General features: G+C 40.4%; 1 protein-coding gene across 1 annotated transcript in view; it reads left to right on the forward strand.

The window, feature by feature from the left end:
* The first annotated feature begins 908 nt into the window (after nucleotides 1-908).
* LOC144792126 (uncharacterized) overlaps nucleotides 909-14182 on the forward strand; it is a 201893-nt gene continuing 188619 nt past the window's right edge. The window contains exons 1-3 of the mRNA XM_078667000.1: nucleotides 909-966; nucleotides 1821-1904; nucleotides 9462-9545. Of these exons, the coding sequence (XP_078523126.1) occupies nucleotides 909-966; nucleotides 1821-1904; nucleotides 9462-9545 (226 nt within the window). The remainder of the gene's footprint in view (nucleotides 967-1820; nucleotides 1905-9461; nucleotides 9546-14182) is intronic.

Genomic DNA, 14182 nt, shown 5'->3' on the forward strand with positions numbered 1-14182 from the left:
AATCATGACCTTAGTCCTTTGTCCTACCATGTGAATATTGTGACCCCTTGACAAAGCCAATAGACTCACTTTATATATTGATGTGGTGTCCCCTCAACAAACTCAGTAGGCCTACCTTTCATATGATGACACCAGTTCTATTGTGATGTTGCATCTCATATAGGTGGGGGAGGTGTTTTGAGGGTGCCACCGAAGGTACTCTCATCACCTGATGTTTATATTTGTAATTTAATGCATAATGTTTAGTAGGGGATGTAATAAATATGCATATTTTTTTACAAGACAAAGCACAGACTGGAGAATAATTTATTGAGCATTGTTGTTGCATGCCAGCAAACTAGGATTGCTAGCCGACACCACCTCCCCTGAGTGGGCCTTGGCTTCTTTACGTGGCTACCCTGAGAGAGTCAGGTGCTGCAATGGAGTACTTAGGGGCATATTGACAACGGCATTGCGCCACCGGAACGTCACTTTTCATGACCTTCCTATGGCGCAATGCCGTGCTCTATATCTAAAAAGTGGCATTACGCCACTTTTTGTGGATTAACGCTGCTTTCTAAATATAGGGAGAGGAGTTGGCCTAACGGCTAGGGCGGTCGACCTCAAATCGGGGGAACAGGGTTCGAGTCTCGGCAAGGACGCGTAACATCCTGTGATTCTGGGCAAATCACCTATTCTCCCAGTGCCTATCAAAAATGAATGCATCATCAGGTGGTGCACTCTGATACCTTCGGGTCAAGTTTGTGCTATATAAAACTTGAAAAATAAACATATAGTACTCTTTCACGCAGGTATCTGCTTGAAATGGGTGTTGCTGTGGGCGTTCCACTGCAACGCCCGTTGCTTTTTGATGCGTCCTCAGATATACAAGGATCTGCAAATCTGAGGCAGCGCCAACAACGAATGCCATGCAAGAGCACGTGTTAGTATGGCTATATGAGGAGGAAACTTTTATTTCTCCTGTGGGTAAGGGACACCTTCCTGCACATAAACAATCTTTCTCTGCAACACATCCACTCTTGCACTATGGGGCAAGAGGGCCTGCATTGGTGCTAGGCCAGATCATTTTAGCGCCAGAGCAGGGGGAAACACAGGGGTGTGGCGTATGTTAGTAAATACGGTGCAACCCTACGTATTTGGAAATGTTGGAGCACGCCGCTGCCAAATTAGGCGCAGCTCTGCACGCCGACATTTTGTTGTAAATATGCCCCTTAGTTTCCAATAAGGTCCGCTGTTCACTGTTTAAAATGTATAGAGTAAAACACTGAGACAAATAGCATAATGCACGCGGCCGGCCCTCAGTGGTTGTAGGCGACTTGCTGTGTGATAACGCAACGACAAAGTACCGGGGCATGACAGCCCAAGGCTCGCATGTAACAGTACGCTGCCGACCTTATCTATTAAGGATGTGGGCTTTCAGCTGTGTTATTTTCTCATGCATATGTTTAATAAAGGTCTTGGAACAAAAAAAAATAAAAAAAATATTTAATAATAGTTTCCAATAAGGAGACAAATGTCGGCCTATGACTTGCACAAGACCCACGCCTTACATAACTAATAACCCAGGGGCATATTATCAAGGACAGGCGATACATTGGTGACTGTTGTTCTAATCATGATGTGCAGATTGTACTTACCTTTTAGAACTTTAATGTCAATCGTACTTGTTTATCAATACCATAAACTATAACTAGTATAATAGAACACATATATTATGAACTCAATACAATTACTTAACTTAGCTCAGGTTTTAAACAGCCTCTTATTCCAGAAGAAAACATTGTGTACAGTTATATAATGTTATCTTCTCCAAATTACAGGTTCCAGTACGACAGCAGATACCACTTTAAAGTTCACCACATCTGAAAATACAGCACTCTCCACAACTGATGCCTTAACACAAGGTATGATTTAGGATAAGATTAAAGTGGAAAATACATCTTTAGGGTGTAAGATGTCTGAAAGAGGCTATACCGTGATCCCATTATACAGAAAACAACCTGCCTAAAGATTTAGATACACCTGCCTTTTCTTACTGACCGATTAGTTGGGTGGGGTTTATCTATCTCTCTATCTATCTATCTTTCTATCTATTTATCCTTCTATCTATCTATCTCTTTATTAATTTATGTATTTTTGGTATTTATTTACTTATTTATGATTTTTATGTAGCAGTCCTCTTATACATTTAGGCTGTCAATACGCAGTCAAACCTTTCATGTTTTTCAGCCACTTACATGCACAATAATGTTTAAACTTTGTTTGAATGATGACTTGAAAGCTAAGTGTTTCTTTTAGTTTCTTGTGCTCCTACCATGGCAAACCATTAACTTTATGAAGTTTCCAATAACTGAGAAAGATTTTCTATACTAAGATGCTCCTCTGTCACAATGAACCAGTCGTTCTACTTACTGAAATGATGCTTACACTCAATGAAATGTGTTTTGATGCTCAATCTCTGTCTGCATTCTAACAAGGGGATAACTTCTGCATATATAGTGAACCTCAGCATCTATGTATTGTGATATTTGGATGACTCACTTGCCTGCCAATAACTCCCTCACCTTTACCAGTAGAATCTGCTCACTCACCCTTTATCATCCACCAATTGACAGTGCTCAGGAAAGACTAAGTATCTAACAGGTTCTGATAGAACTTGTAAAGATAGACCTCTTTCCATTTTCCTTCAATTAATTTTCTGTGACTAGTCACAGAAATGTAGGGAATACACTTAAAGTATCCATGAAAGCTGTATCTGCCCTCCATCTTGTGTAATGCTGAACCAGGACCCATCCAGCAGATCCCATTGGGCCCCGGAAACCTAGTCTCATTGCACACAGAGTGTTGCTGTCCTGTGGGTGCCTCACATCCACCATGCCCCCGCTGATGCGATGCACACACAGATTGTCAAGCAAGCCTCCCGGTGTTACTGTGAAGCACAACATTGACCTGAGTGAGGTTGGTAGGCCCAACCCCTCTTTGACACAGAAAAAAGTCCGTTCCGCACTATTAATTCATAAACATCAGTGAGGGGCCACCAAACCTAATGCAAGATAAGGATAGTAGTCCCATGTCAATAAAAGAAGGCATTCTTAGTGTGGCCCTCTAGGTCCTGGAGAACCAGTTCTGAACCTTGGTATTACCATGGGCAGAGCTAGGCTGTAGGGCACACTCTAGATTAGCGTCTTAGCCGGGCTGGTAAAAAGTCAGGATACAAGTAGTTGGGTCACTCAAGGCAGGGGTGCATGCCCACTTACCATACAAAAAATATTCCAGTTCCAACACAGATGTTTTGTACATACCGGAAGGGTCCACATCTGCTAACTCTCAAACAAACTTTTACTAAAATGCATACTTACTTCAGGCGCATCTCTGGTTTCTTTAAGGAAAATTGGATGTGTTTAAAAAAAGGATACTTTAATGAAAAGTGATTTTAGACATGGTTGACTCCGGCGGGCCTCCACCTCTGTGATGGCCACCAACTAGAGTGAGTCACAATTTGCAACCAACCTCATTAATGTTTTTAAGGTAGGTTGGATTACGACTTACTCACATTAGGAATTTTATGAAGCAACATATTAATTCACAGGTTGGTTCATGTAATTCTTAACTGGTCACAAAAATATTGTCACAAATTGCAGTCAGGTTTTTGCATCCAGATCTTTGTTCTTCTGGCCCAATGATTTGTCCTCTAGGAACTTTGAGATCTGAGATAAGGTAGGTCTTTCTATCAGTTTTCCAAGGAATGCACCATTGGCCATCGGTCTGTAGTTCTTACAGTCTTGAATCCAAGTTGTTCTACCTAATTAGTGGGTGCATGTATGATGATTTGAGATCTCAGAGACACATGCCGGTGGATAGAAATCTGTTGATGATGTACACTGATGGAATGGCTGTAGACGTACATAGTATTTATTTCTTGATTATTAGAGTTGGGCAAGGGTTTAAGGTTATGCTAGCTGGTACACTCAATCTCACCAGCTCATGAAATACTGTGAAAGTGAACTGTTGGCATTAGGACATGCATATTTTCTCCAATGAGCTCCCTTTTTGAGGTTATGTGTCCTCCTTGTTTTTCTATTTATTTGATTCCTATACATTTAGTGCTTTGGCTGTGCAGATGAAATGATCAGCTATTTGGTCTCAGAAGCACTTACCCTAAGGAGTTGATGCTATTCTACATTTTGTGTTGCAGAATTCCACTCAACTAGGCCAGAGATGACTTGGGTGAGATTGAGAGTATCTAGTCCAGAGGTGATGGTATTAGTCTGTGGCATGTCTGGTTTATTGAACCAAATGTTTAAGACACAGAGCACTCAAAAGTTAAGGTATTTTATATGAAAAGGCAGAAGTGGTGTCTAGAAAGGCGTCCGTGAATGCTCCATTTGTTGGCGGAGGTCTGTATAGCAGTAGGAATCTACCAGAGAATGTTGGCTAAGGATTGAAACTTTCAGTAGAGGTTCATATCTTGATGGGATTGGATCCTCTATTAAGGTTGGAGTTATCTTTCTTGAATATCATGATTGGTCCTCCCCATTTTTTGACTCGGGGGATGTGAACGAAGCATCGATACTGGGGCGGAATTGTCTTGCAGAGACCTTGAGTTATATTATCTCCTAGCCATGTGTGGTGATTAAAAGGAGGTAATTTTTTTTAAGATAGGAGGTCATAGATACTTTGATATGGATCTGGCATTGACGAACAAGCAGTGTAGGTGGGAGCAAAGAAGTGAGTGATATGAAGAGGATTTGCTTGGAATTAGACTGCATTTTGAATGTGTTGTGATTTGAACAGTCCTGTCTTGAGAGAGATCCACATTGCACTGTCCTGATCATCATAAACTTAAATAATTTCACTTGCCGTAATTATTCAGATTTTTAAATCCCCTTAATATTTTCAGCATTTGAATTGATATCCCTAAAGTAATTTTCTTGCAGCTTGTTTAACACAATTGGAAACTAAAGGTACAGGAAATCCCTATTAGCTCTAAAATTTAATGTTTTCATCCTGTGTTAATAAACTTTCTGGAGATTTGCGTTAATGGCGAAAAATATTCTAATACTTTTAGACCTGACATCCGTGGCGTGGGAGTCCCATACGACTTCATACCTTCACCCATCCTGTTTACAAACCTGTTTTTATTGACTCTAGGACTCTGTGCACTTTTCCACTGCTAACCCGTGCTAACGTGCCTTTGCTCACTCCCTAAAACATGGTAAATTTGGCTTACAACCAATTGGCTCAATTAATGCACTTGATAGTCCCTAGTAAAGAGGCACTGCATGTACTCAGGGTGTGTAAATTAAATGATACTAATAGGCCTGTATCACTAATTGTGCCATCCACTTAAGTAGCCTTGTAAACATGTTTCAGACCTATCATTGCAGCTTTTGGGTGCAGTTTTAAACTGCCACTGCATCCTGGCAAAGTAAAACCTTTATAAACAATAGAACCCTTGAACACAGTCACACTGTATGCCCAATTCTTAAGGCAAAGCCATATCCTGTTTAATGTTTAGTTTATTAGTCAATTAAAACCATACACATGATTCAATCATACAATACAGAAAGATAAAAGATAAATACAAAAGAATATAAAAAATGTGTCATACATCTACTTGAGCTATTAGCCATCTTGTTCCTAACCCTTCGCATTTTCTTTTATTTATGGCTATGGTCGTAGCTCGCTTATGTATTTCTTAAATGTGGTTGAAACCAGAAGCACCTTTATATGAAACGTGGCGAGCAAAGTTTTATAATGTTTTTTATTTAGAATATAACCTTTATCGTATTAAATCACTTAGAAAAATGCAAAGGGGGTGTAAAATTTGGCAGGCAATGATAGACCATTTAGGCCCGATGGAATGACATTGATTTGATTGTATATGATGGTACTGTTTTCTGTAAAGTTTTATTATTGTTTTTCTTTTTCCTCTTTCTTTTTTTGGTTCCGTATATATCTGCACCATAAGTTTGTGTATATCTGATGTTTTGCTATGATTTAACGCTTTTGCATCTCTGGCTTTGAACTGAACCAATAAAAATAAAATAAAAAAAGATAAATCACTATAGGTGATTAAAGTGCTTGTGTGCAGGTCCAAAGCGGGTATATGCACAATACTAAATGGGCAATGGGTTTCCCCCTAAAAAAGGGCAAAACTACACATCATCAAAGTGCCAATGTGCAAAAATCCCTAGCGGGATAGGGAACTGCAGCCCATCCTTGGGGTTTACCTTTAAACTAGAGGGATAGGGAAACAGCTACTATATCGGTCCCTGGCACCCTGACCTTGGAGTTTAAGGTAATGGGGACATTCCAGCCTAACTGCCAATCCAGGTCCTCCCTGGACCACAAACAAGCATCCTTGGACTGGTTTTAGGGTTTCACCCCTCATCAACTAGGCGAGCTTGAATCAAGTGGCACAGTGAGCCTGGGACCCATGTCAATTATGGAATTTGTCAAACAATGCTGAATGCAAACTTTTAGAGGCAAGGTGCCTAGGGGCTAGCTCTGGCCAGCAGGTGCAAAACGCGTCAAAGGTTGTGAAAATCGAGAAGATATTGCACTGAGATTTGACCTTTGACACCCACCTTATAAACAATGAGAAATTAATTTCCTATCAGAGAAGAGGTAGATGGGCCCCCTACCCCCAACTGTAGAATGCCCCCAGGTTACCACTTTGCTCCAGGAGCCGGCGCATAAATGATGGGCCCTTGAAACAGATTCCTGGGCCCAGAACAGCATAGAAGCCTGATGCAATCTTGAATAGGGCCCAGGACCCATCTCCAGACCCCAATGCCAAGAGGGAGAGTGCACAGGCCTGGTGCTTTGAGTGCTTGTGTTGGCAGTGCTTCCATAGAGGGAGCTGAGGATGAAAATACGGCAGCCCAGTGGGATCACAGACAACTGTGGCCAACTTCAACATGCACCTTAGGACAAGTGTTGCAATGTGGAGGTGGCAAGGGGCATGGGGGGCTTGGGGCTCCACATGCAGCACCCTCAACTTGCGGTCCAGCCTGTGGGTGTCCTGGCCCTGGTTGGGACAGGGGCACCCACCAACAATAAAACTAAAGAAAATACTGACAAGTAGAGCCGCACAGAGGGTGAGCCAGCTGTTTAAAGGTACATTTTCTCTTGACCATGGAACACCCCATGATATCCTACCAGGAGTTGGCTGTGTCTCATTCCTTTCTCATGGTGCACCAAGGAGGGCCATGGGCTCCGCCAACGTTGACTCGAGTGTTGTGCGGGGGGCTACAGGAGTTGTAGCAGCCCCACAAGAGTGCTGTAAGCAATCTGACCCCAAGTATCTTGGAATCTTGTAGGCTAGACCCCGGTGAGAATGCGTCCTCGTGTAACACAACTGGTGCTGGTGTAGAGCACTCTGATACCTTCGGGTCAAGTTTGTGCTATTTTAAACTCTGTAAAATACAAATGAAAAAATAGTACCCTTTCACGCAGGTATCTGCGTGAAATGGGTGTTGCTGTGGTCGTTTCACTGCAACGCCCGTTGCTTTTTGACGCTGCCCCAGATATACAAGGATCTGTAAATCCGAGGCAGCACCAACAACGAATGCTTTGCAAGAGCACGTGCTAGAGCGGCGATACGAGGAGGAATACTTTTATTTCTTCTCGTTTTTGCTATTTCTGTGTGTGCCGCATTCAGAAAAACACCATTATCTATTGTTTACGCGCAGGAAGGTGTCCCTTCCTAAAATAATTAAATACTGACGATTTGCAACTTCTATGTGTGCTGCACAATGCAGCACACAGGAGTTGAAATCAGAATTATTAATTTTTTATGTGCAGTAAAGGACAACTTCCTGCTCATAAACAATCATTCCCTGCAATGCAGCCACCCGTGAACTATGGGGCAAGAGGGCCTGCATTGGTGCTAGGCAGATCATGTTAGCGCCAGAGCAGGGGGAAACACAGGGGTGTGGCGTGTTGTAGTAAATACGGTGCAACCCTACGTTTTGGAAATGCTGGAGCGCGGTGCCGCCAAATTAGGCACAGCTCTGCGCTCCAACATTCTGTTGTAAATATGCCCCTTAGTTTCCAGTAAGGAGACACATCGGCCTTTTACTTGCACAAGACCCTCACCTTACTTAACTAATAACCCAGGGGTATATTATCAAGGGGTTTATCTCCGCTTTTTTGGCTTTAAAAGCCAAGAAAGCGGAGATAAAATTATCTCCCTATTACCAAGCTGTCGCTAACACCAGTTAGTGACAGCTAATAGGAGATAGTGACCATCTTGGGCCCCGCTTTGCATGTCAGTGATATTTATCACTAATGACATGCAAAGTGGGCGTGCCAAGATGTTAGCGTCTGGAAACAGTCGCTAACATCGCTATCTCCTATTACCAACTTTTGGAGATATTCGCGCTAAGCGCGAATATCTCCAAAAGCTAACACCTGCCCTGAGCAGTTCTTCACCATGTTATCCAATGGGAGGTGGATAACATGGCTAAGAGCATTTGCTCGATAATGCATGAATATCGCTGACTTTTCAGCGATATTCATGCATTGCGGCCGTTTTTTATCGCATTTGCGATAAACCTTGCTAATAGCAAGGTTTATCTGCGATAAAAATCGCCGATGTGCGGCGATAATTTTTGTCTCTAAACAAGTTAGAGACAAAAATTATCGCTAGTTGTTGGTAATATACCCCCCAATTTCTTACAAATATGGTATATACCCTTTTATAATAGACAGGAGTCTGCAATGCCTGTAATAAAATCAATTGCTAATTTCATTATTACAGGCCAGTCATCTGTATTTATATCATAATAAAAGTTATTACCATCGTGCTGTGACTTCATAATGCCTGCTGTCACTGCCAGCAGCCAAGGTGAAAGGCAGGCCACAGAGCACAATTACAGCTGCAGTTTAAATAATCAGGACTGGCTTTTCCTTCTTATGGTCTGTTTTTCTAAAATGAACAGTGATCAGCAGAAAACAGATATTGTAAGTCACCTCGGAGGGCCCTGGCCTTATACATGAGTATACTTTCAGGGGACTCCTCTCTGGCTTGCAATAGTCTATTAATGTATGGAAGGGGGTATTTTGTGCTATATATTGCTTTTAAATGTAGTACAGACATGGCTAGTCAACCTTGACTAAATACTATTTGTAGCATTCAGGTGAGAGGCCCACTCACTTGTGGTTCAGCATGTGTTTACATCATTGTCTTGCAGTGGTGTTTTATTAAATGTTATGCAAATTGGCCACAATGGTGACTGTTGATCTAGTCATGATGTGCAGATTGTACTTACCTTTTAGAACTTTACTGTCAATCGTACTTGTTTATCAATACAATAAACTATTACTAGTATAATATAACACATATATTATGAACTCAATACAATTACTTAACTTAGTTCAGGTTTTAAACAGCCTCTTATTCCAGAAGAAAACATTGTGTACAGTTATATAATGTTATCTTCTCCAAATTACAGGTTCCAGTACGACAGAAGATACCACTTTAAAGTCCACCACATCTGAAAATACAGCACTCTCCACAACTGATGCCTCTACACAAGGTATGATTTAGGATAAGATTAAGGTGGAAAATACATCTTTAGGGTGTAAGATGTCTGAAAGAGGCTATACCGTGATCCCATCAACCAGAAAACAACCTGCCTAAAGATTTAGATACACCATCTATCTATCTATCTATCTATCTATCTATCTATCTATCTATCTATCTATCTATCTATCTATCTATCTATCTATCATCTATCTATCTATCTATCTATCTATCTATCTATCTATCTATCTATCTATCTATCTATCTATCTATCTATCTATCTATCTATCTATCTATCTATCTATCTATCTATCTATCTATCTATCTATCTATCTATCTATCTATCTATCTATCCATCCATCTATCTATCTATCTATCTATCTATCTATCTATCTATCTATCTATCTATCTATCTATCTATCTATCTATCTATCTATCTATCTATCTATCTATCTATCTATCTATCCATCCATCTATCTATCTATCTATCAATCTCTTTATTAATTTATGTATTTTTTTATTTTTTTACTTATTTATGATTTGTATGCAGTCCTCTTATACATTTAGGCTGTCAATAAGCAGTCAAACCTTTCATGTTTTTCAGCCACTTACATGCACAATAATGTTTAAACTTTGTTTGAATGATGACTTGAAAGCTAAGTGTTTCTTTTTATTTCTTGTGCCCCTACCATGGCAAACCAACAACTTTATGAAGTTTCCAATAAATGAGAAAGATTTTCTATACTAAGATGCTCTTCTGTTACAATGAACCAGTCATTTTACTTACTGAAATGATGCTTACGCTCAATGAAATGTGTTTTGATGCTCAACCTCTGTCTGCATTCTAACAAGGGGATAACTTCTGCATATATAGTGAACCTCAGCATCTATGTATTGTGATATTTGGATGACTCACTTGCCTGCCAATAACTCCCTCACCTTTACCAGTAGAATCTGCTCACTCACCCTTTATCATCCACCAATTGACAGTGCTCAGGAAAGACTAAGTATCTAACAGGTTCTGATAGAACTTGTAAAGATAGACCTCTTTCCATTTTCCTTCAATTAATTTTCTGTGACTAGTCACAGAAATGTAGGGAATACACTTATGGCATCCATGAAAGCTGTATCTGCCCTCCATCTTGTGTAATGCTGAACCAGGACCCATCCAGCAGATCCCATTGGGCCCCGGAAACCTAGTCTCATTGCACACAGAGTGTTGCTGTCCTGTGGGTGCCTCACATCCACCATGCCCCCGCTGATGCGATGCACACACAGATTGTCAAGCAAGCCTCCCGGTGTTACTGTGAAGCACAACATTGACCTGAGTGAGGTTGGTAGGCCCAACCCCTCTTTGACACAGAAAAAAGTCCGTTCCGCACTATTAATTCATAAACATCAGTGAGGGGCCACCAAACCTAATGCAAGATAAGGATAGTAGTCCCATGTCAATAAAAGAAGGCATTCTTAGTGTGGCCCTCTAGGTCCTGGAGAACCAGTTCTGAACCTTGGTATTACCATGGGCAGAGCTAGGCTGTAGGGCACACTCTAGATTAGCGTCTTAGCCGGGCTGGTAAAAAGTCAGGATACAAGTAGTTGGGTCACTCAAGGCAGGGGTGCATGACCACTTACCATACAAGAAATATTCCAGTTCCAACACAGATGTTTTGTACATACCGGAAGGGTCCACATCTGCTAACTCTCAAACAAACTTTTACTAAAATGCATACTTACTTCAGGCGCAGCTCTGTTTTCTTTAAGGGAAATTGGATGTGTTTAAAAAAAGGATACTTTAATGAAAAGTGATCTTAGACATGGTTGACCCCGGCGGGCCTCCACCTCTGTGATGGCCACCAACTAGAGTGAGTCACAATTTGCAACCAACCTCATTAATGTTTTTAAGGTAGGTTGGATTACGACTTACTCACATTAGGAATTTTATGAAGCAACATATTAATTCACAGGTTGGTTCATGTAATTCTTTACTGGTCACAAAAATATTGTCACAAATTGCAGTCAGGTTTTTGCATCCAGATCTTTGTTCTTCTGGCCCAATGATTTGTCCTCTAGGAACTTTGAGATCTGAGATAAGGTAGGTCTTTCTATCAGTTTTCCAAGGAATGCACCATTGGCCATCGGTCTGTAGTTCTTACAGTCTTGAATCCAAGTTGTTCTACCTAATTAGTGGGTGCATGTATGATGATTTGAGATCTCAGAGACACATGCCGGTGGATAGAAATCTGTTGATGATGTACACTGATGGAATGGCTGTAGACGTACATAGTATTTATTTCTTGATTATTAGAGTTGGGCAAGGGTTTAAGGTTATGCTAGCTGGTACACTCAATCTCACCAGCTCATGAAATACTGTGAAAGTGAACTGTTGGCATTAGGACATGCATATTTTCTCCAATGAGCTCCCTTTTTGAGGTTATGTGTCCTCCTTGTTTTTCTATTTATTTGATTCCTATACATTTAGTGCTTTGGCTGTGCAGATGAAATGATCAGCTATTTGGTCTCAGAAGCACTTACCCTAAGGAGTTGATGCTATTCTACATTTTGTGTTGCAGAATTCCACTCAACTAGGCCAGAGATGACTTGGGTGAGATTGAGAGTATCTAGTCCAGAGGTGATGGTATTAGTCTGTGGCATGTCTGGTTTATTGAACCAAATGTTTAAGACACAGAGCACTCAAAAGTTAAGGTATTTTATATGAAAAGGCAGAAGTGGTGTCTAGAAAGGCGTCCGTGAATGCTCCATTTGTTGGCGGAGGTCTGTATAGCAGTAGGAATCTACCAGAGAATGTTGGCTAAGGATTGAAACTTTCAGTAGAGGTTCATATCTTGATGGGATTGGATCCTCTATTAAGGTTGGAGTTATCTTTCTTGAATATCATGATTGGTCCTCCCCATTTTTTGACTCGGGGGATGTGAACGAAGCATCGATACTGGGGCGGAATTGTCTTGCAGAGACCTTGAGTTATATTATCTCCTAGCCATGTGTGGTGATTAAAAGGAGGTAATTTTTTTTAAGATAGGAGGTCATAGATACTTTGATATGGATCTGGCATTGACGAACAAGCAGTGTAGGTGGGAGCAAAGAAGTGAGTGATATGAAGAGGATTTGCTTGGAATTAGACTGCATTTTGAATGTGTTGTGATTTGAACAGTCCTGTCTTGAGAGAGATCCACATTGCACTGTCCTGATCATCATAAACTTAAATAATTTCACTTGCCGTAATTATTCAGATTTTTAAATCCCCTTAATATTTTCAGCATTTGAATTGATATCCCTAAAGTAATTTTCTTGCAGCTTGTTTAACACAATTGGAAACTAAAGGTACAGGAAATCCCTATTAGCTCTAAAATTTAATGTTTTCATCCTGTGTTGATAAACTTTCTGGAGATTTGCGTTAATGGCGAAAAATATTCTAATACTTTTAGACTTGACATCCGTGGCGTGGTAGTCCCATACGACTTCATACCTTCACCCATCCTGTTTACAAACCTGTTTTTATTGACTCTAGGACTCTGTGCACTTTTCCACTGCTAACCCGTGCTAACGTGCCTTTGCTCACTCCCTAAAACATGGTAAATTTGGCTTACAACCAATTGGCTCAATTAATGCACTTGATAGTCCCTAGTAAAGAGGCACTGCATGTACTCAGGGTGTGTAAATTAAATGATACTAATAGGCCTGTATCACTAATTGTGCCATCCACTTAAGTAGCCTTGTAAACATGTTTCAGACCTATCATTGCAGCTTTTGGGTGCAGTTTTAAACTGCCACTGCATCCTGGCAAAGTAAAACCTTTATAAACAATAGAACCCTTGAACACAGTCACACTGTATGCCCAATTCTTAAGGCAAAGCCATATCCTGTTTAATGTTTAGTTTATTAGTCAATTAAAACCATACACATGATTCAATCATACAATACAGAAAGATAAAAGATAAATACAAAAGAATATAAAAAATGTGTCATACATCTACTTCAGCTATTGGCCATCTTGTTCCTAACCCTTCGCATTTTCTTTTATTTATGGCTATGGTCGTAGCTCGCTTATGTATTTCTTAAATGTGGTTGAAACCAGAAGCACCTTTATATGAAACGTGGCGAGCAAAGTTTTATAATGTTTTTTATTTAGAATATAACCTTTATCGTATTAAATCACTTAGAAAAATGCAAAGGGGGTGTAAAATTTGGCAGGCAATGATAGACCATTTAGGCCCGATGGAATGACATTTATTTGATTGTATATGATGGTACTGTTTTCTGTAAAGTTTTATTATTGTTTTTCTTTTTCCTCTTTCTTTTTTTGGTTCCGTATATATCTGCACCATAAGTTTGTGTATATCTGATGTTTTGCTATGATTTAACGCTTTTGCATCTCTGGCTTTGAACTGAACCAATAAAAATAAAATAAAAAAAGATAAATCACTATAGGTGATTAAAGTGCTTGTGTGCAGGTCCAAAGCGGGTATACACAATACTAAATGGGCAATGGGTTTCCCCCTAAAAAAGGGCAAAACTACACATCATCAAAGTGCCAATGTGCAAAAATCCCTAGCGGGATAGGGAACTGCAGCCCATCCTTGGGGTTTACCTTTAAACTAGAGGGATAGGGAAACAGCTACTATATCGGTCCCT

Source organism: Lissotriton helveticus, chromosome 11 (assembly GCF_964261635.1).
Source record: "Lissotriton helveticus chromosome 11, aLisHel1.1, whole genome shotgun sequence".
Classification (NCBI taxonomy): Eukaryota; Metazoa; Chordata; class Amphibia; order Caudata; family Salamandridae; genus Lissotriton; species Lissotriton helveticus.